The sequence below is a fragment of the Oncorhynchus mykiss genome, chromosome 16, assembly GCF_057628025.1.
Source record: "Oncorhynchus mykiss isolate SJ-2025 chromosome 16, ASM5762802v1, whole genome shotgun sequence".
NCBI lineage: Eukaryota > Metazoa > Chordata > Actinopteri > Salmoniformes > Salmonidae > Oncorhynchus > Oncorhynchus mykiss.
Window position 1 is genome coordinate 430,171 of NC_143037.1, and position 22,330 is coordinate 452,500.

The 22,330-nt window shown below is 47.0% G+C and overlaps 1 protein-coding gene across 10 annotated transcripts in view; it reads left to right on the top strand.

Moving 5' to 3' along the window:
- LOC110491220 (uncharacterized) overlaps window positions 1–22,330 on the top strand; it is a 94,232-nt gene that overhangs the window by 26,683 nt on the left and 45,219 nt on the right. For 6 of the 10 annotated variants that reach the window (XM_036945893.2, XM_036945894.2, XM_036945897.2 and 3 more), the window contains exons 2-7: window positions 4,470–4,616; window positions 15,975–16,124; window positions 16,347–16,651; window positions 19,195–19,354; window positions 19,448–19,651; window positions 19,843–19,995. In XM_036945893.2, coding sequence (XP_036801788.2) covers window positions 4,470–4,616; window positions 15,975–16,124; window positions 16,347–16,651; window positions 19,195–19,354; window positions 19,448–19,651; window positions 19,843–19,995 — 1,119 coding nt within the window. The remainder of the gene's footprint in view (window positions 1–4,469; window positions 4,617–15,974; window positions 16,125–16,346; window positions 16,652–19,194; window positions 19,355–19,447; window positions 19,652–19,842; window positions 19,996–22,330) is intronic. The other 4 variants (XM_036945898.2, XM_090201688.1, XM_090201689.1 and 1 more) reach the window with 1 other exon arrangement.

Genomic DNA, 22,330 nt, shown 5'->3' on the forward strand with positions numbered 1-22,330 from the left:
TGTTACTAAATTCCTCCCTCAGCTCAGTATGTAACCAAATTCCTCCATCAGCTCAGTACGTTACTAACATCCTCCATCAGCTCAGTACGTTACTAAATTCCTCCATCAGCTCAGTACGTTACTAAATTCCTCCATCAGCTCAGTATTTTACTAAATCCCTCCATCAGCTCAGTACGTTACTAAATTCCTCCATCAGCTCAGTACGTTACTAAATTCCTCCATCAGCTCAGTACGTTATTAAATTCCTCCATCAGCTCAGTATTTTACTAAATTCCTCCATCAGCTCAGTACGTTACTAAATTCCTCCATCAGCTCAGTATTTTACTAAATCCCTCCATCAGCTCAGTACGTTACTAAATTCCTCCATCAGCTCAGTATTTTACTAAATCCCTCCATCAGCTCAGTACGTTACTAAATTCCTCCATCAGCTCAGTACGTTACTAAATTCCTCCATCAGCTCAGTACGTTATTAAATTCCTCCATCAGCTCAGTATTTTACTAAATTCCTCCATCAGCTCAGTACGTTACTAAATTCCTCCATCAGCTCAGTATTTTACAAAATCCCTCCATCAGCTCAGTATGTTACTAAATTCCTCCATCAGCTCAGTACGTTACTAAATTCCTCCATCAGCTCAGTACGTTATTAAATTCCTCCATCAGCTCAGTATTTTACTAAATTCCTCCATCAGCTCAGTATTTTACTAAATTCCTCCATCAGCTCACTATGTAACAACATTTCCCCATCAGCTCAGTATTTTACTAAATTCCTCCATCAACTCAGTATGTTACTAAATTCCTCCCTCAGCTCAGTATGTAACCAAATTCCTCCATCAGCTCAGTACGTTACTAACATCCTCCATCAGCTCAGTACGTTACTAAATTCCTCCATCAGCTCAGTACGTTACTAAATTCCTCCATCAGCTCAGTATTTTACTAAATCCCTCCATCAGCTCAGTACGTTACTAAATTCCTCCATCAGCTCAGTACGTTACTAAATTCCTCCATCAGCTCAGTACGTTATTAAATTCCTCCATCAGCTCAGTATTTTACTAAATTCCTCCATCAGCTCAGTACGTTACTAAATTCCTCCATCAGCTCAGTATTTTACTAAATCCCTCCATCAGCTCAGTACGTTACTAAATTCCTCCATCAGCTCAGTATTTTACTAAATCCCTCCATCAGCTCAGTACGTTACTAAATTCCTCCATCAGCTCAGTACGTTACTAAATTCCTCCATCAGCTCAGTACGTTATTAAATTCCTCCATCAGCTCAGTATTTTACTAAATTCCTCCATCAGCTCAGTACGTTACTAAATTCCTCCATCAGCTCAGTATTTTACAAAATCCCTCCATCAGCTCAGTATGTTACTAAATTCCTCCATCAGCTCAGTACGTTACTAAATTCCTCCATCAGCTCAGTACGTTATTAAATTCCTCCATCAGCTCAGTATTTTACTAAATTCCTCCATCAGCTCAGTACTTTACAAAATTCCTCCATCAGCTCAGAATTTTACTAAATCCCTCCATCAGCTCAGTACGTTACTAAATTCCTCCATCAGCTCAGTACGTTACTAAATTCCTCCATCAGCTCAGTACGTTACTAAATTCCTCCATCAGCTCAGTATTTTACTAAATCCCTCCATCAGCTCAGTACGTTACTAAATCCCTCCATCAGCTCAGTACGTTACTAAATTCCTCCATCAGCTCAGTACGTTACTAAATTCCTCCATCAGCTCAGTACGTTACTAAATTCCTCCATCAGCTCAGTATTTTACTAAATTCCTCCATCAGCTCAGTACGTTATTAAAGTCCTCCATCAGCTCAGTATTTTACTAAATTCCTCCATCAGCTCAGTACGTTATTAAATTCCTCCATCAGCTCAGTACGTTATTAAATTCCTCCATCAGCTCAGTATTTTACTAAATTCCTCCTTCATCTGTGACAAGAGGTTTCTTTCATAAGCTGAGAAATTTAAAGTTATTTTACATGCCATGATCAGGTGGCTAGTGAGCAAATAATAAATGGCTAAATAATATTCAACCCTATTAAGGATCGGCCTATTTTTTTTTCTCAGGCCCTGAAGCAAGTATTTGCATTTTCTTGGTACCATTTAAAAGGAAACACTTAGAGGTTTGTGGAAGACATGTAGGAGAATATAACACATTAGATCTGGTAAAGGATAATACAAAGAAAAAACAACTGTTTATTTTGTATTACTTTTGTACCATCATCTTTGAATTGCAGGAGAAAGACTATAATGTATTATTCCAGCACAGGTGCAATTTATATATTGGCCACTAGATAGAAGCAGTGTATGTGCTAGTTTAAGTCTGATCCAATGAATCATTGCATTTCTATTCAAAGTTTTGTATCAAGACTGCCCAAATGTGCCTAATTGGTTTATTAATAACTTTTAGTGGTATTCTTTCACTATAATAGCTACTGTAAATTGGACAGTGCAGTTAGATTGACAAGAATTTAAGCTTTCTGCCAATATCAGATATGTCTATGTCCTGGGAAATGTTCTTGTTACTTACAACCTCATGCTAATCACATTAGCCTACGTTAGCTCAACCGTCCCGCAGGGGACCCACCAATCCTGAAGAAGAAATGACAATAATAAGTTATATTTTAATGCCAGCTAGCCTAGCTACAGTAGCTAACGTTCGCTAACAAATGCATTTTCTGTTTAGTACTGGCAAATAACACATTTAATTTTAAACCAGTAAACCCCATGAGATCCTTTCATGAAGGAGTTGCAGCAGTGCTACATTGTTATTAAGGAACAGCAACTTTGTTGCCTCATTTGTCAAGTAGACTATAAGGATCGGTGTCCCGCTAGCGGGATAACTTCCGGTGAAACTGGAGGGCGTGTAATTCAAATAATTCTAATAGCTATTATGGATATTAAACATTTAGGTACGTACAAGTAAGTGTCTTATATCGTCTGAAAGCTTAAATTCTTGTTAATATAACTGCACTGTCTGATTTACAATAGCTATTACAGCGAAAACATGCCATGCGATTGTTTGAGGACAATGCCCCACATCAAAATATTCTTCCACCGGTACAGGTTTCATACATTCACATATAAAGATTAAATATTCACATACTTTTTGAAAATCTTCCTCTGATTTGTCATCCAAAGGGTCCCAGCTATAATATGTAGTGTCGTTTTGTTAGATAAAAATCATTTTTATATCCCAAAAAGTCTGTTTAGTTGGCACCATCAATTTGAGTAACCCACTCATTCAACTTGCAGAGAAAGAAATCTGAAAATGTACCCCTAAACTTTGTTTCAACAAGTCAAAATACATTTCTATTCACTCCTCAGACACCCTAAAATGTAATCAAACTATACTATTTATTTCGGAAAGAAGTATGTTCAATATGAAACCGATTTTAGCAGGTTTCGCAACTTCGGCATGGTGCACAAAAACACAGATTTACAAGACTGTGTCCTCATTTCTTAATAGTTTTTGAAGTTACAAGCCTGAAACCTTGAACATAGACTGCTGACACCCTGTCGAAGCCATAGGAATTGCATCCAGGGAGCTATTTTACAATTGGACCTTTCTCTTGCATTTTCTAAGAGGTTCGTCTCTCAAAATATACAAATTCTGGGTGGTTTTTCTTTGGATTTTCTCCTACCATATATATTGTGCTATATTCTCCTACATTATTTTAACATGTCTACAAAATTCAAAGTGTTTTCTTTCCAATGGTACCAATTATAAGCATATCCTGGCTTCAGGGCCTGAGCAACAGACAGTTTACCCTGGGTTAGGCCTAAGAAGCTCCAGCTACTTTGTTTCAACTCACAAAATACCTCATACATTGGTGTAACATATCACTAATCACAGTTTGAATCTGTTAATCATAGATTTACCAATCCAGATTTAAAATTATGTGGTGCATCACATCTCTGATTAATTATAAACCTAGATTAGCTCTAACCCTATATTAATTTAAACCATGTTTGTGCAACCCACCCCTGTTCTCCCAAATGTTTCCTAAATAGTGAAGAGCCTACATTACTTGGAGATATAGTCTGCAAGTGTTAGAGAAAGTAGTGCAGGTACTGTTCACTTTATCCTGCTCAGAAAGTAGTGCAGGTACTGTTCACTTTATCCTGCTCAGAAAGTGGTGCAGGTACTGTTCACTTTATCCTGCTCAGATTGCGGACAGTAGGGTTTGTTTACAGACATAAGGGGGCCAGTCTGGTCTGACACATGTTTAAATGTGCAATTACAGTAACTATTTAAGTGGACAGTTTAACATTCTCCTCAAGTGAGGTGATTATGGTTGAATGCTGGGGGCCTGATTGGCTCATGTCTGTTATGGCTTGAACCAGTGGTGAGGCTTCACTCAGAGAGGAGTAACCATGCACCAACACACTGCTAAGGCTCCGGAAGTAGGTTACTGTGCCTCCTCTTGATCCACTAAATGTTGTATTTTTTGCCTTAAAGGACCATGGCAGCATGTTTGGGTTCCTACAGACATTGGGGCCCAGAGCAAGGTCCCCAAGGAAAGACAGAGATGCTGAGACAGTAGTGGTAGCCCAGAATGACAGCTACACCCAACGCACTTCCCTCTTTAACCAGGAAGTACTACAGGTAGGAACCAATCACCTTTCTCTTTAACCAGGAAGTACTACAGGTAGGAACCAATCACCTTTCTCTTTAACCAGGAAGTACGACAGGTAAGAACCAATCACCTGCCTCTTTAACCAGGAAGTACTACAGGTAGGAACCAATCATCCTTAAAGGGACAGTACCCTCAGCAACCACAGTCAAACTAATGTTTTTAGTTCATAACACATGGTCAATAGATTGATTTGATTAGTGTTTTCATGTTGGTTAATACATGCCTGATCAGCTTGAGCAAGCACTGCAGTAATGGGTTGGCAGAAAAACAAGCATCATGTCAGGGAGAAGGAATGGAGACCTTGTCCCATAATCCTTAGAGCAGAACAGAATGTTGAGTTATTTAGATTCTGTCCCGAGTATGAGCTATGAAGCGCAGGAGGGAAGTCAAGGAGGAGGGGGAGGTCTGGGAGAAGAGTAGAGAGGGGGAGAAGGGGAGAGGCAATGGGAGGAAGAAGAGGAGGGGTGATGGGAGGGGCGGTAGTGAGGGAACAGCCAAAAGGGAAGAAATTATTTGTGGATGACATCATTGTCTGGCTCCATGTCTTCATGCCTCCTGAAGAGTAACCCTAACCCTAACCCAGTACACAACAACCAGCCAGCCAACCAGGCAGAACAACACTAACCCAGTACAGAACAACCAGCCACCCAACCAGGCAGAACAACACTAACCCAGTACAGAACAACCAGCCAGCCAACCAGGCAGAACAACCCTAACCCAGTACACAACAACCAGCCAGCCAACCAGGCAGAACAACACTAACCCAGTACACAACAACCAGCCAGCCAACCAGGCAGAACAACCCTAACCCAGTACACAACAACCAGCCAGCCAACCAGGCAGAACAACACTAACCCAGTACACAACAACCAGCCAGCCAACCAGGCAGAACAACCCTAACCCAGTACACAACAACCAGCCAGCCAACCAGGCAGAACAACCCTAACCCAGTACACAACAACCAGCCAGCCAACCAGGCAGAACAACACTAACCCAGTACAGAACAACCAGCCACCCAACCAGGCAGAACAACACTAACCCAGTACAGAACAACCAGCCACCCAACCAGGCAGAACAACACTAACCCAGTACAGAACAACCAGCCAGCCAACCAGGCAGAACAACACTAACCCAGTACAGAATAACCAGCCAGCCAACCAGGCAGAACAACACTAACCCAGTACAGAACAACCAGCCAGCCAACCAGGCAGAACAACACTAACCCAGTACAGAACAACCAGCCACCCAACCAGGCAGAACAACACTAACCCAGTACAGAACAACCAGCCACCCAACCAGGCAGAACAACACTAACCCAGTACAGAATAAACAGCCACCCAACCAGGCAGAACAACACTAACCCAGTACAGAACAACCAGCCAGCCAACCAGGCAGTACAGAACAACCAGCCAACCAATCAGGCAGTCTTCAGCTGGTCTATCTCTCGTGGCAGTTTGCCTGTGTGTCTCGTGGCAGGCTGTCTGTCTGCCTGCCTTTCTGGGTCTATTTAAAATAGCCTGTCTGTCTCTTGGTTGCTCTGTAAATAATCTCAGCTTTCTGCAACTCACTTCCGTGGTAGAGAGGAACTAGAGGAATAGGGTATTACAAGATTCAGTTCAGCATAATTGGTTATTGGATACATTGTCATCGTTACTGTAGCCAATTATAACTGTTTCCTGTCTATCTGACCTGTTCGGTTGCTAGGCTACCAGTGATACATTGGTCCTTAGCAACCTTGGCTTATAGAACTTTGATGGGGTCAAATGATTAATAAATTACAGAAATCCATGTGGAAAAGTTGCATATATCAGCTTCCCATGCTTTGTGGGTGTAAAAAATAGCTAGATTTGGATCGACAGGACATTGTTTTTATTATCAGGTCAAAACAGGAAGCAGCAGGAAGAAACAAAGAAACATAACTTCCTGTGCGAGGTCATTATGGTCTGTATGCTATGGAGGAGATGAGCAGAGGCCTGGTTAGGAGGGGAGCAGAGGAGGCCTGGTTAGGAGGACAGGCCTGGTTTGAAGGGGAGGCCTGGTTAGGAGGGGAGGCCTGGTTTGAAGGGGAGGCCTAGTTAGGAGGGGAGGCCTGGTTAGGAGAAGAGCAGAGGAGGCCTGTTTAGGAGGGGTGCAGAGGAGGCCTGTTGAGGAGGGGTGCAGAGGAGGCCTGGTTAGGAGGGGAGGCCTGGTTTGGAGGGGAGGCCTGGTTAGGAGGAGAGGCCTGGTTAGGAGAAGAGCAGAGGAGGCCTGGTTAGGAGAAGAGCAGAGGAGGCATGGTTAGGAGGGGAGGCCTGGTTAGGAGAAGAGCAGAGGAAGCCTGGTTTGGAGGGGAGGCCTGGTCAGGAGGGGAGGCCTGGTTAGGAGAAGAGCAGAGGAGGCCTGGTCAGGAGGGGAGGCCTGTTTAGGAGAAGAGCAGAGGAGGCCTGGTTAGGAGTGGAGCAGAGGAGGCCTGGTTAGTAGGGGAGGCCTGGTTAGGAGGAGAGGCCTGGTTAGGAGGAGAGGCCTGGCCAGGAGGGGGAGAAGCAGAGACCTGGTTAGAGGAGCACAGCAATACCTCCATGTCACTACACGTCTCCAGGGAGCTCTTACATTTAAAGACTCCTCTCTCTGAGGAGAGATGACATCATATTTTAATGTTATGCAAATACGCTTTTGTGGTTTCCAAGTGATTTCAGGTTTTGATGGTAAGTTGACATGAAAGTCGTAGACGAGCCCAAAGAGATACAGTATCATGTTTTGTTTCATTCTGTGGTCAAGCCCTTCGTTAGAGCACTTCACTAGAGCCTTTCACTCAAAGTACTCCTTAGAAGTCTGCAAGAGACCTCTAGCTGTTTCACTGGAGTTGTGAAGGTGAATTATAGGGTACTTCCCAAATGGCACTAATAGGGTGTCATTTGGGTTTCATTGTCATCTGTTTAACCATCATCTCTTACCACCATCTCTCTCCCTAGCCCTGAGACACTATAATAACAGCACCATGTAGATGGACTCTTTGTGTTACGATCAGAGTGAAACTGACCATTAACCATAATGCTTTAAATGATCCATATGATTACTGTGCCGTTGGTGGGCTTCTGACAGCTACAGGCAGTTACAGATACATTTCACACCAAACTGTAGTGTTCTTCAGTTCCTAGAGTCTGGCCACCTGACTCAGGCCGCTGTTCTCTCCAGGAAGGACAGCAGTTCAGAAAGAGGAATCTGCGTCCCAAATTGCACCCATTCCATATGGGCCTTGGTCCAATTGCACCCTATTCCCTATGGGCCCTGGTCAAATGGCACCCTATTCCCTATGGGCCCTGGTCAAATGGCACCCTATTCCCTATGGGCCCTGGTCAAATGGCACCCTATTCCTCATGGGCCCTGGTCAAATGGCACCCTATTCCTTATGGGCCCTGGTCAAATGGCACCCTATTCCTTATGGGCCCTGGTCAAATGGCACCCTATTCCTTATGGGCCCTGGTCAAATGGCACCCTATTCCTTATGGGCCCTGGTCAAATGGCACCCTATTCCTTATGGGCCCTGGTCAAATGGCACCCTATTCCCTATGGGCCCTGGTCAAATGGCACCCTATTCCTTATGGGCCTTGGTCCAATTGCACCCTATTCCCTATGGGCCCTGGTCAAATGGCACCCTATTCCTTATGGGCCCTGGTCAAATAGCATCCTAGTCCCTATGGGCCCTGGTCAAATAGCACCCTAGTCCCTATGGGCCCTGGTCAAGCCAGCATGTTACATGTGCAACAAGAGGGAAAAAAACTCTAGACCACCTTTATTCCACACACAGTGATACGTACAAAGCTCTCCCTTGTCCTCCATTTGCTAAATCTGACCATAATTATATCCTCCTGATTCCAGCTTAAAAGCAAAAACTAAAGCAGGAAGTACCAGTGACTCGCTCAATACGGAAGTGGTCAGATGACATGGATGCTAAGCTACAGGACTGTTTTGCTAACACAGATTTGAATATATTCCAGGACTCATCCGATGGCATTGAGGAGTCAGCTTCATCAATAAGTGCATTGATGACTTTGTCCCCACAGTGACCGTACGTACATACCCTGACCAGAAGCCATGGATTATAGGCAACATTCGCACTGAGCTAAAGGGTAGAGCTGCCGCTTTCAAGTAACGGGACGCTAACCCGAACGCTTATAAGAAATACAGGACTAAGATTGAATCCGACTACACCGGCTCCGATGCTCGTTGGATTAGCAGGGCTTGCAAACTATTACGGACTACAAAAGGAAGCTCAGCAGACCATCATCCCAGAAACCCTAGACCCACTCCAATTTGCATACATCCCCAACAGATCCACAGATGATGTAATCTCTATTGCACTCCACACTGCCCTTTCCCACTTCGACTAAAGGGACACCTATGTGAGAATGCTATTCATTGACTATAGCTCAGCGTTCAACACCATAGTGCCCTCAAAGCTCATCACTAAGCTAAGGACCCTGGGACTAAACACCTCCCTCTGCAACTGGATCCTGGACTTCCTGACTGGCCGCCCCCAGGACCTAAGGGTAGGCAACAACACATCTGCCACATTGATCCTCAACACGCGACCCCTCAGTGGTTCATGCTTAGTCCCCTCCTCTACTCCCTGTTTACCCATGACTGCGTGGCCCAGCACGACTCCAACACCATCATTAAGTTTGCTGACGACAACGGTGGTAGGCCTGATCACAGACACGATGAGACAGCCTATAGGGAGGTCTAGAGAGAGACCTAGAAGTGTGGTGCCAACTCTAATTTTTCTTAAAACTGCATTGTTGATTAAGGGCTTGTAAGTAAGCATTTCATGGTTAGGTCTACACCTGTTGTATTCGGCGCATATGACAAATACTATTTGATTTGATTGTTTTTGTTGTTTTCTTCTTGGTAGCAGCCTCTGAGGTGCAGGGTTGAGTAGCCGGGTGGTAGCCGGTTTGTGATGGCTGTTTCACAGTCTGATGGCTTTGAGAAAGAGGTTGTTTTTCAGTCTCTCTGTCCCAGCTTTGAGGAACCTGTACTGACAATGCAGTAATCTAACCTAACAATTCCACAACTACTACCTTATACACACAAGTGTAAAGGGATAAAGAATATGTACATAAAGATGTATGAATGAGTGATGGTACAGAACGGCATAGGCAAGATGCAGTAGATGGTATCGAGTACAGTATATACATATGACATGAGTAATGTAGGGTATGTAAACAAAGTGGCAAAGTTTAAAGTGGCTAGTGATACATGTATTACATAAAGATGCAGTAGATGATATAGAGTACAGTATATACATATACATACGAGATTAGAAATGTAGGGTATGTAAACATTATATTAAGTGGCATTGTTTAAAGTGGCTAGTGACACATTTTTTACATCAATTCCCATTATTAAAGTGGCTGGAGTTGAGTCAGTATGTTGGCAGCAGCCACTCAATGTTAGTGGTGGCTGTTTAACAGTCTGATGGCCTTGAGATAGAAGCTGTTTTCAGTCTCTCGGTCCCTGCTCTGATGCACCTGTACTGACCTTGCCTTCTGGATGATAGCAGGTGAACAGGGAATGGCTCGGGTGGTTGTTGTCCTTGATGCTCTTTATGGCCTTCCTGTGACATCGGGTGGTGTAGGTGTCCTGGAGGGCAGGTAGTTTGCCCCCGGTGATGCGTTGTGCAGACCTCACTACCCTCTGGAGAGCCTTATGGCTGTGTGTGGAGCAGTTGCCGTACCAGGCGGTGATATAGCCCGACAGGATGCTCTCGATTGTGCATCTGTAGAAGTTTGTTAGTGGTTTTGACTCCTGAGGTTGAAGAGGCGCTGCTGCGACTTCTTCACAACGCTGTCTGTGTGGGTGGAGCAATTCAGTTTGTCCGTGATGTGTACGCCGAGGAACTAAAACTTACTACCCTCTCCACTACTGTCCCGTCGATGTGGATAGGGGGGTGCTCCCTCTGCTGTTTCCTGAAGTCCACAATCATCTCCTTTGTTTTGTTGACGTTGAGTGTGAGGTTATTTTCCTGACACCACACTCCGAGGGCCCTCACCTCCTCCCTGTAGGCCATCTCGTCGTTGTTGGTAATCAAGCCTACTACTGTAGTGTCGTCCGCAAACTTGATGATTGAGTTGGAGGCGTGCATGGCCACGCTGTCGTGGGTGAACAGGGAGTACAGGAGAGGGCTGAGAACGCACCCTTGTGGGGCCCCAGTGTTGAGGATCAATGGGGTGGAGATGTTGTTACCTACCCTCACTACCTGGGGGCGGCCCGTCAGGAAATCCAGTACCCAGTTGCACAGGATGTGGTCGAGACCCAGGGTCTCAAGCTTGATGACGAGTTTAGAGGATACTATGGTGTTAAATGCTGAGCTGTAGTCGATGAACAGCATTCTCACATAAGTATTCCTCTTGTCCAGATGGGTTGGGGCAGTATGCAGTGTGGTTGCGATTGCGTTGTCTGTGGACCTATTGGGGCGGTAAGCAAATTGGAGTGGGTCTAGGGTGTCAGGTAGGGTGGAGGTGATATGGTCCTTGACTAGTCTCTCAAATCACTTCATGATGACAGAAGTGAGTGCTACGGGGCGGTAGTCATTTAGTTCAGTTACCTTAGCTTTCTTGGGAACAGGAACAATGGTGGCCCTCTTGAAGCATGTGGGAACAGCGGACTGGGATAAGGATTGATTGAATATGTCCGTAAACACACCAGCCAGCTGGTCTGTGCATGCTCTGAGGACGCGGCTGGGGATGCTGTCTGGGCCTGCAGCCTTGCGAGGGTTAACACGTTTAAATGTTTTACTCATGTCGGCTGCAGTGAAGGAGAATCCGGAGGTTTTGGTAGCGGGCCGAGTCAGTGGCACTGTATTGTCCTCAAAGCGAGCAAAAAAAGTTATTTAGTCTGTCTGGGAGCAAGACATCCTGGTCCGCGACGGGGCTGGTTTTCTTTATGTAATCCATGATTGACTGTAGACCCTGCCACATACCTCTAGTGTCTCAGCCATTGAATTGCGACTCTACTTTGTCTCTATACTGACGCTTAGCTTGTTTGATTACCTTGCGGAGGGAAGAGCTACACTGTTTGTATTCGGTCATGTTTCCGGTCACCTTTCCCTGATTAAAAGCAGTGGTTCGCGCTTTCAGTTTCGCGCGAATGTTGCCATAAATCCACGGTTTCTGTTTTGGGAATGTTTTAATCGTTGCTGTGGGTATAACATCACCGATGCACTTTCTAATGAACTTGCTCACCGAATCAGCGTATTCGTCAATGTTCAACCTAGCAGGTGTATTTGATATGCATGGTGAGAGAGAAGTGAAACATTTCCAAAATGACAAGAGGAACCCCCTATTGGATGGGCACAGGTGGGGGGTGCTACCTACCCATTCGTGGACCCCTTGCACCCTCCTAAAGTCATTCAAAACCATTTGAAAAATGTGCTCCTCGTAACCCGTTCCAATCACTAAGCGCACAGCTGTCCATTTGCAATATGTTGGGCATTTACCATCATGAATTTGACATGCTCAAAAATACTGCAGAAATGCAAAATTGACTGGCCCAATGAACTCAGGATGGCCGGGCAGTGATAGTGGTTCCTCTCCATCGCTCGTTGTGTTGATTTCATCGTGTCCATTTGGTGATGTTTTTTCAATGTTGAGTCTTATTGCAAATGCACAAAAGTCAGCAACCAAGTGAGCTTCCATCAGTTAATAAGATATCATTCTACCACCAAACTGATACAAACTGACACCAAACCCACTTTGTCCCACTCGGTTAGAAGCCAACTATCACATATTTCAGAGCAGGCCCAAAATTCACAGCACCTTCTATTTAAACCATAATAAAAACATAAAACACGTAGTCATGTTCTAGCTGCGGGTCCAGTTCTGACATTATGTGTAGGTGTAATGGCTTTCTTCCGTCAAAGGAGAGGAGGACCAAAACGCAGCGTGGTTAGAGTTCATGGTGTTTAATAAGAGAAACTAAACATGAACACAATTACAAAATAACAAATGTGGCAAAGCCCGAAACAGTCCTATCTGGTGCAGAGAACACAAAGACAGGAAACAACCACCCACAAACCCCAACACAAAACAGTCCTATCAGGTGCAGAGAACACAAAGACAGGAAACAACCACCCACAAACCCCATCACAAAACAGTCCTATCTGGTGCAGAGAACACAAAGACAGGAAACAACCACCCACAAACCCCAACACAAAACAGTCCTATCTGGTGCAGAGAACACAAAGACAGGAAACAGCCACCCACAAACCCCAACACAAAACAGTCCTATCTGGTGTAGAGAACACAAAGACAGGAAACAACCACCCACAAACCCCCAACACAAAACAGGCTACCTAAATATGGTTCCCAATCAGAGACAATGACTAACACCTGCCTCTGATTGAGAACCATATCAGTCCATACATGGAAACGGACAAACTAGACACACAACATAGAATGCCCACCCAGCTCACGTCCTGACCAACACTAAAACAAGGAAAACACAACATAACTATGGTCAGAACGTGACAGTAGGTCTAGCTGAGGCGACCCCGAATCCCGAGTTTCGGCTCAATAGGTCATTAAGAGCCCGAGCAGCGACCTTAATTGGTGCTGAAAATCCACTTTTCCGGGCATTGCTACAGGGTCCTTGAATGAGCTATTGGACAGAAACGTTAGGGTCTATGGGCCGAGGCGGTTTCAACACACCTAGTCTTGTGACTCTGGGACTTTTCTAAATGTCGTCATTTTCGCGATGGTCAAAATGAATTGAAGTTATTGCAAATGTACAAGGCTGTTTCTTGGCCTGAGAACCACCTAGAACCACATAATTCACTGTGCACAACCAACTTAAGACCTATGACAGGTTTATAAAGTTTCAGAGCTCTTGGTTTTATGGTTATTTGATGGTTCGAACGCAGGTAACTATTGCAGGCTCTGTGTGTCACGTTCTGAGTTAGTTTCTTATGTCTTTGTTTTAGTATGGTCAGGGCGTGAGTTGGGTGGGTTGTCTATGTTCCTTTTTCTATGTGGTATTTTTGTGTTTGGCCTGGTATGGTTCTCAATCAGAGGCAGGTGTCGTTCGTTGTCTCTGATTGAGAATCATACTTAGGTAGCCTTTTCCCACCTGTGTGGGTGATTGTTTCCTGTTTTGTGTATTCACCGTACAGGACTGTTTCGTTTCGTTCGTTCTCGTTATTTTGTTGTTGTGTTTATGGTAATAAATTATCAATATGGACACTTTCCACGCTGCACATTGGTCCTCCTCTTCTTCCACAACAGACGATTGTTACAGAATCACCACCCACCAAAGGACCAAGCAGCGTGGTATCGGGCAGCAGCAGAAATCTCCAGACTCCTGGACATGGGAGGAGATACTTGACGGCAAGGGACCCTGGGCACAGGCTGGGGAATATCGCCGCCCCAAGGCAGAGCTGGAGGCAGCGAAAGCCGAGAGGCGCCATTATGAGGAGCTAGTACGGCAGCGCGGCTGGGACGAGAGGCAGCCCCCCAATTTTGGGGAAGAAGGCACACGGGGAGTGTGGCAAAGTCAGGTAGGAGACCTGCGCCAACTCCCCGTGCTTACCGTGGAGAGAGGTGGACAGGGAAGGCACCGTGTTATGCCGTGAGGCGCACGGGGTCCCCGGTGCGCAGGCATAGCCCGGTGCGTTACATCGCAGCGCCTCGTATCGGCCGGGCTAGAGTGGGCATCGAGCCAGGTGCCATGAAGCCGGCTCAGAGCATCTGGTCTCCAGTGCGTCTCCTCGGGCCGGGGTACATGGCAACAGCCCAACGCATGGTGTCTCCGGTTCGCCAGCACAGCCCAGTGCGGTCTATTCCACCTCGCCGCACTGGCCTGGCTACGGGGAGTATCCAGCCAGGTAGGGTTGTGCAGGCTCGGTGCTTGAGACCTCCAGTGTGCCTCCACAGTCTGGTGCCCCCTCCACGCACCAGCCCTCCGGTGGCAGCCCCCCGCACCAGGCTGTCTCATTGATATTGCGCATTGATATTCCTCTTCTTCCACGACAGACGATCGTTACACTGTGTGTCTGTAAGCCCCACACTGTGTCACTCCACATTGACTGTGTGTACGATAGATAAATGGCTAGTTCTATTTTTACACTGTAGGTTCATGTACTTTGACATGAAGCAGTCAAATTAGCATTGTATTACCGTTTTTTTTTACCTTTAATCCCAGAAAATGGGCATCAACTCAAAGAGCGTTGAGGCCTCGATGCCATCTTGTTTCTGGGTTAAAAGTACATTTGGTCAAACCTATGCTCACCGAGTTTCGTCTTCGAAGTCTTTTACGTTTACGACAAATGTGCATTTGGTGATATTTTGTCCATTTGCAATAAGAAGCCAGTTGCCATCTGGTGGAATTTTCAAGTACAGCAGAAAAATGTCAACATTTTTAAAAATTGTGGAAACCAAACGTCCGAGAGACTTTGATGACTCCCCGAAGACCGGGCCCTGGGGGATGACTTGAGGCCATCGGCCTATTTTAATAACATTAGAGGACGTCTAGTAAGGGACTGTACATCTGCAATATGGAGATCTTCATCAACCATATGGGAACTGCCACCCTTATGTAGGAAATTTAACAAGCACAGAAAAGGACTGTTGATTGGCTGAGAGAAATTGATGATAAAAATATTGCGGGGACTGTTTTGTTAGATTTCAGTGCGGCTTTTAACAATATCAATTGTAGTTTGAGCTGGAAAAAAATATATGTTATATTTTACACCCCCTACTATATTGTGGATATTGTGGATAAAGAGTAACATGTCTAACAGAACACAGAAGGTGTTATTTAATGGAAGCCTCAACATAATCCAGGTAGAATCAGGAATTCCCCAGGGCAGCTATCTCGGCCCCCAACTTTTCTCAATCTTTACTAACGACATGCCAATGGCTTTGAGTAAAGCCATTGTGTCTATGTATGCGGCTGACTCAACACTATACATACCAGCTACTATGGCGACTTAAATGACTGCAACCCTTAAACAAAGAGCTGCAGTTATTCAGAATGGATTGCAAGGAATAAATTAGCCCTAAATATTTATAAAACTAAAAGCATTGTATTTGGGAAAAATCATTCATAAACCTCAACTACATCTTACAATAAATATAATAGATACGCAGCACCAAGTCATTACACATTTACAGACAGACAACATGAAAAACTACAGGTAATCTAATAAAAAAAACATAGAATTCACAAGAGTATAACAAAATCATAAAACAGCAAATTAAAAACATTGACAGGTCAGTGAATCAGCCTCAAAATACGTCATCAGTGATTTAAAAACACCCTAGTCTAACCTACTGTCTGTGTCTAACCTGCAGGAGGGTAGAGGGTTAATCAGAGCCCAGCACCCCGGCAACTCTAAGATCCAGGACTTCTTGATTCGGCTGGAGGAGTTATGGGAGGAGCTAAGGAGACGACATCACAGGAACCAGGTCTACCTGCAGGCAGGGGAGGAGATGAGCTTTAGGGTAAGACCCTTCTTCTAGAGTCTAGACCGATGTTGACCCTGCAGTTAACCTCTCCTATCAGACAGTACATCTCTGACCCTTCTTCTAGAGTCTAGACCGACGTTGACCCTGCAGTTAACCTCTCCTATCAGACAGTACATCTCTGACCCTTCTTCTAGAGTCTAGACCGATGTTGACCCTGCAGTTCTACCCCCCCCCCCCCCCCATCCTCTCTCCTCCCAGACAGTACATCTCCTCCAGGCCTTGGGTAGTATAGAAGCCTGGTTGGAGGCAGCAGAGCTGTCCATGTCGAACTCCCAGTTGGCAGTAGACCCAGAGACCATGAGGCTGGCTGAGAGAGACAGCTGCCTGCTCCAGACAGAGATGTCCTGCCGGGGAATGGAGCTAACAGCACTCAGACAGGAGATGGACAGGCTGGGTGGTCAGCGGGAGGGTCAGTGCCCAGGATACCCCAACACTGAGGGCCTTCAGGTGCCACAACACCACACACAGGTCCTCCCAGATCTTATGGACCAGGTGGAGAGAAAGTGAGTACCCAGGGTGGAGAGGGGGAGAGAGAGAGAGAGAGAGAGAGGGAGAGTGGGGGAGAGAGAGAGAGAGAGGGGGAGGGGGAGGGGGAGAGAGAGAGGGGGGAGTGAGAGAGGGGGAGAGAGAGAGAGAAAGAGAGAGAGAGAGAGAGATTAATGTACCCTAAGTGACGTCTCCTCTTGAATCCTGACTGGAGTTTCACCCACAGGTTGTCTATGTGTTCGGACCAAGGGTCCCATCCTCTCACAAGGCTAGATTACCCCTTCACTAGCACCCAGGAAGTGAACCACATCAGACTACTCTGAGTCACCATTACAAAGACATTTGGTTTTGCACGGGTGGTGTTTTATCTTCAATAATTTATATTTCATATAACTTGTAAATATATATCTCAGTACAGTACGCTGGTTCTATTGTTTATGTATTCCTCTTAGTGTGTGTTCATCTTAGTGAGGTGGAAAGCAGTGACCTGTTATGTTCCAGAATGTTCCAGAACCAATGACCATCTAAGAGATCCACTCCACCGACATATACAATGATGTCATCATAACCAACAGTTGGAGACAGAGAGAGGGGGGAGAGCAGAGAGAGAGAGAGGGGGGAGAGAGAGAATGGTAGAGAGATGTGGGGAGAGAGGATGGTAGAGAGAGGGGGGAGAGAGAGAGAATGGTAGAGAGGGGGAGAGAGAGAAGAGAGCAGAGAGAGGGGGAGGAGCAGAGAGAGAGAGAGAGAGGGGGTAGAGAGAGAAGAGAGCAGAGAGAGGGGGAGACAGAGAGAGGTGGTAGAGAGAGAGAGGGGGGGCAGAGAGAGAGAGAGGGGGGAGAGAGAGAATGGTTGGGGGAGAGTGAGAAGAGAGCAGAGAGAGGGGAGACAGAGAGAGGAGGTAGAGGAGAAAGAAAGGGTCCAGAAAGGAACATAAATTCAACATCCCAATCTGGCTATAAATACTTGCATCAGTTACAGAACCCTTTGCCCTCTATGGTTGTCAGGTCTGGGGTCCACTCACCAACCCACAAAACACCAGATTGAAACTCTGCGTGCAGAAATCTTCAAAAAGATCCTCCGTGTACAACGTAGAACACCAATTAATGCATACAGAGCAGAATCAGGCCGATACCCGCTAATTATAAAAACATCCAGAAAAGAGACGCCCACAAAATGAGGTGGAAACTGAGCTGCCTTCACTTCCTAACCTCCTGCCAAATGTATGACCATATTAGAGACACATATTTCACTCCACAGACCCACAAATAATTAGAAAACAAACCCAATTTTGATCTTGGTGCTTGGTGTCTTTAACAGTCTGGCTCTATGTGTTAATAGACAGGAGGCTTGGTATCATTAACAGTCTGGCTCTATGTGTTAATAGACAGGAGGCTTGGTATCTTTAACAGTCTGGCTCTATGTGTTAATAGACAGGAGGCTTGGTGTCTTCATCAGTCTGGCTCTATGTGTTAATAGACAGGAGGCTTGGTATCTTTAACAGTCTGGCTCTATGTGTTAATAGACAGGAGGCTTGGTATCTTTAACAGTCTGGCTCTATGTGTTAATAGACAGGAGGCTTGGTGTCTTCAACAGTCTGGCTCTATGTGTTAATAGACAGGAGGCTTGGTGTCTTTAACAGTCTGGCTCTATGTGTTAATAGACAGGAGGCTTGGTGTCTTCAACAGTCTGGCTCTATGTGTTAATAGACAGGAGGCTTGGTGTCTTCAACAGTCTGGCTCTATGTGTTAATAGACAGGAGGCTTGGTGTCTTCAACAGTCTGGCTCTATGTGTTAATAGACAGGAGGCTTGGTGTCCTTAAACTCTGGCTCTATGTGTTAATAGACAGGAGGCTTGGTGTCCTTAAACTCTGGCTCTATGTGTTAATAGACAGGAGGCTTGGTGTCTTCAACAGTCTGGCTCTATGTGTTAATAGACAGGAGGCTTGGTGTCTTCATCAGTCTGGCTCTATGTGTTAATAGACAGGAGGCTTGGTGTCTTTAACAGTCTGGCTCTATGTGTTAATTGACAGGAGGCTTGGTGTCTTCAACAGTCTGGCTCTATGTGTTAATAGACAGGAGGCTTGGTGTCTTTAACAGTCTGGCTCTATGTGTTAATAGACAGGAGGCTTGGTGTCTTCAACAGTCTGGCTCTATGTGTTAATAGACAGGAGGCTTGGTGTCTTTAACAGTCTGGCTCTATGTGTTAATAGACAGGAGGCTTGGTGTCTTCAACAGTCTGGCTCTATGTGTTAATAGACAGGAGGCTTTGTGTCCTTAATCTCTGTCTCTATGTGTTAATAGACAGGAGGCTTGGTGTCCTTAAACTCTGGCTCTATGTGTTAATAGACAGGAGGCTTGGTGTCTTCAACAGTCTGGCTCTATGTGTTAATAGACAGGAGGCTTGGTGTCTTCAACAGTCTGGCTCTATGTGTTAATAGACAGAGAGACTGAAGTCTAATACACAGCCAGAGCCTAAAGCATCTACCACCCCCACCACAAACTGACTGGCCTTTATTGTAGGTTAAGTGTTGAATGTTGCTGTACTCTGTGTCACCAGGTACCAACGTGTCCAGACCGCGTTGACCCAGCAGAGTTCGTCGCTGCAGGACACCAGGATGCTGACAGAGTTTCTGGAGCGGGTGGAGCTAGAGGAGAGGGTGGAGCTAGAGGAGACCCAGAAGGCCAGGGGGAGGGGCTACAGCAGTAACCTTGGACAGGTGAGGCACAGAGTTTTACCTGCATGAAGTCACACCACACAACATACTACCTTAGGTACCGAGGGTAAAACACCTCCTGTGTTTGTCTCCCAGCCTCTCCACGGTGAGATCAGCTCAGCTCTTACCCTGCTGGGTGATGGGTGTGGAAGCGGTGGTGGGGAGCCAATGATGGAGCCGCTGGGAAACCCTGTAGAGGAGCTGCAGGAGGCAGTGGAGATGTTGAATGACACGGTCAGAGAGAGAGGACGATCACAGAATCACATCCATGATCAAGCCATCCAGACTATGATCCGACAGGTAGGACGGCCCCGGAGGACTGACAGGTTCTGGTATTGTGAAGGTCCAGTGGTTGGCCTCACATCTACTGTACAGTATCCATGGCAACATGGTTGTTGCAGAAGAACAGTGAAAACTGTTTCCTTTAATTTGTTTACTTGACAGAATAAACCAATCCCATGACTGACCCTAGTCTCCCTCTGCTGTCCCAGCTGGCTGTGCTGTCAGTGCGTGTGGAGGACAGTCTGTGCTGCAGTAGAAAGCTGAACCAGGAACTCCTACAGAGAGAGAAAGACATGGCCATGCGCTGTGAACCAGAACAATGTGGACTAGAGGGACTGAAGGAACAGCAAGAAAACCTAGAGGTGAGGGGGGGGGGGCTAGAGGAACAGCAAGACCACCTAGAGGTGAGGGGGGGGGGGGCTAGAGGGACAGCAAGACCACCTAGAGGTGAGGGGGGGGGGGGGCTAGAGGAACAGCAAGACCACCTAGAGGTGAGGGGGGGGGGGGGCTAGAGGAACAGGAAGACCACCTAGAGGTGAGGGGGGGGGGGGGGCTAGAGGAACAGCAAGACCACCTAGAGGTGAGGGGGGGGGGGGCTAGAGGAACAGCAAGACCACCTAGAGGTGAGGGGGGGGGGGGCTAGAGGGACAGCAAGACCACCTAGAGGTGAGGGGGGAGGGGGCTAGAGGAACAGCAAGACCACCTAGAGGTGAGGGGGGGGGGGCTAGAGGAACAGCAAGACCACCTAGAGGTGAGGGGGGGGGGGCTAGAGGAACAGCAAGACCACCTAGAGGTGAGGGGGGGGGGGGCTAGAGGGACAGCAAGACCACCTAGAGGTGAGGGGGGGGGGGGGCTAGAGGAACAGCAAGACCACCTAGAGGTGAGGGGGGGGGGGGGGCTAGAGGAACAGCAAGACCACCTAGAGGTGAGGGGGGGGGGGGGCTAGAGGGACAGCAAGACCACCTAGAGGTGAGGGGGGGGGGGCTAGAGGAACAGCAAGACCACCTAGAGGTGAGGGGGGGGGGGGGCTAGAGGGACAGCAAGACCACCTAGAGGTGAGGGGGGGGGGGGGGGGCTAGAGGAACAGCAAGACCACCTAGAGGTGAGGGGGGGGGGGGGGGGGCTAGAGGAACAGCAAGACCACCTAGAGGTGAGGGGGGGGGGGGGGTGCTAGAGGAACAGCAAGACCACCTAGAGGTGAGGGGGGGGGGGGGGGGCTAGAGGAACAGGAAGACCACCTAGAGGTGAGGGGGGGGGGCTAGAGGAACAGCAAGACCACCTAGAGGTGAGGGGGGGGGGGGGCTAGAGGGACAGCAAGACCACCTAGAGGTGAGGGGGGGGGGGTAGAGGACTAGAGGGACTAGAGGACTAGAGGGACTAGAGGGATTAGAGGACTAGAGGACTAGATGGACTAGAGGGACTAGAGGACTAGAAGGACTAGAGGGACTAGAGGACTAGAGGGACTAGAGGACTAGAGGGACTAGAGGAATAGAGGGACTAGAGGAATAGAGGGACTAGAGGACTAGAAGGACTAGAGGGACTAGAGGGCTAGAGGACTAGAGGGACTAGAGGGACTAGAGGGACTAGAGGGAATAGAGGACTAGAGGGACTAGAGGGACTAGAATACTGGAGGACTAGAGGGACTAGAGGACTAGAGGACTAGAGGACTGGAGGGACTAGAGGGACTCGAGGGACTAGAGGACTAGAGGACTAGAGGGACTAGAGGGATTAGAGGACTGGAGGACTAGAGGGACTAGAGGGACTAGAGGACTAGAGGGACAAGAGGGACTAGAGGACTAGAGGGACTAGAGCTAGAGGACTAGAGGGACTAGAGGGACTAGAGGGACTTGAGGACTAGAGGGACTAGAGGGACTAGAATACTGGAGGACTAGAGGGACTAGAGGACTAGAGGACTGGAGGGACTAGAGGGACTCGAGGGACTAGAGGACTAGAGGTACTAGAGGGACTAGAGGACTGGAGGACTAGAGGGACTAGAGTGACTAGAGGACTGGATGGACTAAAGGACTAGAGGGACTAGAGGGACTAGAGGACTAGAGGGACTAGAGGACTAGAGGACTAGAGGGACTAGAGGACTAGAGGACTAGAGGGACTAGAGGGACTAGAATACTGGAGGACTAGAGGGACTAGAGGGACTAGAGGACTGGATGGACTAAAGGGCTAGAGGGACTAGAGGCACTAGAGGACTAGAGGGACTATAGGGACTAGAGGGACTAGAGGACTAGAGGGACTATAGGGACTAGAGGACTAGAGGGACTAGAGGACTAGAGGACTAGATGACTAGAGGACTAGAGGGACTAGAGGACTAGAGGACTAGATGACTAGAGGGACTAGAGGGACTAGATGACTAGAGGGACTAGAGGACTAGAGGGACTAGAGGACTAGAGGACTAGAGGGACTAGAGGACTAGATGACTAGAGGACTAGAGGGACTAGAGGACTAGAGGACTAGAGGGACTAGAGGACTAGAGGACTAGAGGGACTAGAGGACTAGAGTGACTAGAGGACTAGAGGACTAGAGGACGAGAGGACTAGAGGACTAGAGGACTAGAGGGACTAGAGGACTAGAGGACGAGAGGAGCAGATAGACCACCTAGAAGGACTAGAAGACTAGAGGGACTAGAGGACTAGAGGACTAGAGGGACTAGAGGACTAGAGGACTAGAGGGACTAGATGACTA